Raw genomic sequence first — 4,349 nt, forward strand, 5'->3', positions numbered from 1 at the left:
TAACGATCCAGGTTATCAACATGAATCAAGTCACTTTTAAACAGTCGAAATAGTTCATGCAAAGCAGCGAGTGGGTCATTTACCAGGTGTGTCATTGGCAGAAGTCGTATTGATACCGTTTGCCATCTCTTCTAGGTATTGCGTGAGAGCAGGGCACACATGCTTTGCCAGTCATTTCCTCGGTGCCCAAATGCGCTCATTGGTGCGTCCCTCCAACGTGTCACCAGTGTTCGTGGATTACCCTAGATATCTTCACCATTGGGTGGGCCAAACATCATTCATTTTCCTCAACTCCTCTCTTCACGGTGTTCTCCAGCTTTTAAACAGGGCTTCTGAAACATTTGAGAAACTTGAGACTTCCAAAATCTCAGAAAAAATATTTCATTTTTAACGCTGCACACAGGCATGCATTTGTTTACTTTGGAGTCGGAGATGACGCCTTCTTTTTTATTCAATTTTTTCCTGTTGCAAGGTCTCTGGGTCAGTGGATCACCGGGCTGTGCGTCCTGTGGCGTGCCCGTTATGGAAAGAACCGCAGAAGAAAGGCATATGATAGAAATTGTCAAGCAGCAACTTTTAGACAAGCTGCACCTGAAAGAAAGACCAAACATCACTCAGACGGTTCCCCGGGCAGCGCTCCTCACCGCGCTGCGCAAACTGCACTCTGGGAGCGTCCGACAGGATGGTACTTTGGAACCAGAAAACAGTTTACCCAAAGATCAAAGCTATGAAATTGTGAGCTTTGCAGATCTAAGTAAGTTTGTTATTCTCATTTTACACTTTAAATATGTTTTCTTATGGAACTAAAACACCAAATGTGGCATGGTGTGGGCTCTTAACGCATGTCAGTGCTTAACATTGACACAAATTAGGTCAGGGATTCCTTGAGCCTCTTAGGGTTGTTGTAGTCCTTCAAACACTGTAACAGCTTCTTTACAGTATCTGTCATCACTATTTTAAGAGTCAACCATAACCAAGTGATACGATAAATGCATGAAATGGGTGGAGGGAGACCTATATTTTGACCTAAACCTGCAGCTTTATTTTATAAGCATTTCTTTAAATTAATTTCCCAATTGCTTGTGCAACAGGTGTTTCTACATTTCCAGAATAATCACAGTCTTTGTCCTCAAAATGTCATTGATCCATAGATGAGACAGAGAGTGGGGATGAAGCTAGCCTCAGCCTTGCCTTCCAGTTTCTACAGGAGCAAGGCCAAAATATCCAGGTGCTCCAGTCTTCTCTGTGGATCTATGTCCGCTCCTCTGAGGACCGCCATAGAGACTCCCGCCTCTCTGCTCAAGTTTTTCTCTCTGCAGAAGCTGGGGTGCCAGGAGCTAACCGCACCCTGGTGATGGAAAAGAAGCTGGAGGTCAAGGTGAGTAACTGGCACACCTTCCCCATCACCCACACCTTGCAGGCCTTTCTGGAAGGGGCCCGGCACAAGCTGCGTTTGGAGGTAAACTGCGATGAGGATGGGAAGAACCTTTGCTCCCTGGATGGCTCTACCGACACCCTCAACCAGCCCTTCCTGGCTGCCCAGCTGCGTCTCCGAGAAGACCGCTCCAAACACTCTCTCAGGAAGCGCTCGGTACGTTGTGGTGAAGATGTAAGTGTGTGCTGTAAGAGAGAATTCTACATCAATTTTAAAGATATCCAGTGGAATGACTGGATCATTGCACCTGAGGGCTACTATATGAACTACTGCATGGGTCAGTGCCTCCAGCATCTGGCTGGATCCCCGGGCATAGCATCCTCATTCCATGCCACTGTCTTCAGCCAGCTGAAAGTCAATGGCATTAACGCAGATGTATCTTCATGTTGTGTTCCTACTGAGCGACGGCCACTCTCCATGGTGTACTTCAACTCCCAGCACATCATTGTCCAAACGGACGTCCCTGATATGATAGTGGATTCCTGTGGATGTACATAAAGGATTTGTAAAGATATGTTATAGTTAACAAATACTTTTTTAATACGGGATAATTAGACAAACAGAATGATAATACATAATAACAGAGGAGGAGTAAATCTTATTTGGGACAACAAATAACTCTAAATACGCTGTTACTTGTACTCTTTTCTTCCCAAATAAAACACATAAGTGTGTGGAAATAATATATAAATAGTAAAAAAACACATAATTTAGCAGTTTACACATACATAAAAAATTGTCATTAGAGGAATAGTTGGCATAAAGACCAAGAGATCTTTCTGTTTTATCACACAGTTTGTCACTCATTAGATTTTGAGAGAAGCGTTTGAGAGAAAATGTTAAGTGCCTAGAACCTAAGTAAAATGATACACTGAGTCTCAATGAAGACTATTTTTTTTTTTAAACCGAAGCACTATAAAATAAAGTTAGTAAACTAAGAAACGTTAAAAGACATACAATAGAAAAAATAATATTTGTGATATTATCGTAAACCAAATATAGAGCTGTAAAGTGGCTATTAGTCCCGCTTAAGACACTGCTTATGGAGGTCATATGAAACACTAAGAGATTAATGTAATGCCCTCACTGTAGTTCATTTTAAAGATGCATTTTCTTTTTCATTTTCGTCATGTTTAGATTATTTATTTTGTATTTTACAATTGCTGCTGGATTTCAGTGGAATTCAGTCCAAAAACATTTGGTGTAGAACTGACCTGTAAAAGAGAGGCTTTTAAAATAACCTTCATTTATAGTATGCCTTCAACTTGTGTCAAGGCACAAAGATAATCCAGTATTAGTGAATATTATTACTGACTAATGCTGTCTTTTTATGTCAAACCTTTTTGTATTTTATCTTGGGTTTTTCTTTTGAATTACACCCAAAGACATTTTTAATTGTATTGTGAAGTTATGGTAAGTGTTTGAACTTGTCACGCTTTGACCATGTTCAATTGGCCCTGACTTCTGTCTGAGCACAGCCAATGATGCACGTATGTTGAAATTTGTTTGATCAGCATCTCCACTGTATTATTTACACAAGTCGGCTAATCAGTTGGGTAACTTTATCTCTGACAGCATATGAACCCAAGGTCATTTCTCAGCAGCGTGAGCAAACATTTAGCTATTGCCTCAGTGTCAGTTAATGTGAAGGTCTGTGAGGCAGGTCACAGAGCATGTGGGGTTGCATGTTGGCATTAATATCTCAAAGTCTAAAGTTTTCTTGGATGATGTCAAATTAGGAGCAATCTGGTATTCTTTTTTTTTTTTTTAAAACAACTTCTTTGTTACCCAATAGTACACATTTATAGTCCTACAATTTATAAGTGAGTTTAAAAAGTACTATGTCCAACCCTAAAGAATATTAAGTAAGATATATACTTTGAAAAATGCCAGCATCTACACTAAAATAACTTAAAGTTAATGAGCACTTTTGCCTCACAATGCAACACGTGACGGACACGGAGGAACACACATGGGGAACATTTTACATTTTCAAAAAGTTGTGTAATTTCATGGTAGGAAGAATGTATTATTTACAATAATGTATCGTATATGGACTACAAAGATATAATAATATATTTATAGTAAATTCCTGAGTCACAGGCCTTACTTCTTGCCTATGTTTACACCGAGTGTTGGAAAAGCCAAAGATGTTTTCTGGATTTTCTGGATTGTACAAATGTTATTTTGATCGCAAACATACTTGGGCTTTTTGCCTTACAATATTTTTCATAACATTTATGTCCAAATAGCCCACAAACTTGTTTCAGCTATCTGTTGCCTCTAAAAGCTTCTCTTGTATTATTATCTTGTAAACCAATTGTATTATTGTGTATTATTTTATCTTGCAAGCACCCCCTATCCCCTGACTCAATGTAACATTGAGGCACCATCATAACATAACTTATAAAGCACTTTATCACCCTACTGTATTTTAAGAGCAAATTCTGCTAGAGGGTTCTACTACTTATAAGTCTAACGGAAAACTATTGATACTGCGCCTACAGAAAGCATTAGGTCAATCATCTTATTTTCTCAAGCTCTAATTGAGTTTAAATGCGTTGTATTGCATGTTTTTGCAGAGCACAGTTTCTGTATACTGTAACTGGTGGAAATGGAGTCAGGATTAGAATTTTGTGTCAATTGAAATGTATAATTATTGTCTTTATTTTTATATAATGCTATATTATGAGCATAATGTATGAGTTGCACTATTACTTCGATGCAAAATGTTTGTCGCAATGTGCTGACATGATGTGATTATAGCCAAGTATATTGTTAATAAATAAATGAATATTTTAAATTGAACTGATTATTTCGATTTTCTTCATCTTCTATTCTCTTTTGCTAGAATTACAACAACCCTAGAACACAAAGAAAAAGGGCAAATATGAAAATGGATACAATTAAAAAA

General features: G+C 38.4%; 1 protein-coding gene across 1 annotated transcript; it reads left to right on the top strand.

The window, feature by feature from the left end:
• Positions 1-522: 522 nt before the first annotated feature.
• On the top strand, positions 523-1,933 carry LOC104959011 (inhibin beta B chain). Its single transcript, XM_010786854.1, has 2 exons — positions 523-754; positions 1,152-1,933. Exons 1-2 carry the CDS (start codon positions 523-525, stop codon positions 1,931-1,933), a joined length of 1,014 nt encoding a protein of 337 aa, XP_010785156.1.
• Positions 1,934-4,349: the final 2,416 nt, after the last annotated feature.

Source organism: Notothenia coriiceps, unplaced genomic scaffold (genome assembly GCF_000735185.1).
Source record: "Notothenia coriiceps isolate Sejong01 unplaced genomic scaffold, NC01 NC01_scaffold00029694, whole genome shotgun sequence".
Taxonomy (NCBI): Eukaryota; Metazoa; Chordata; class Actinopteri; order Perciformes; family Nototheniidae; genus Notothenia; species Notothenia coriiceps.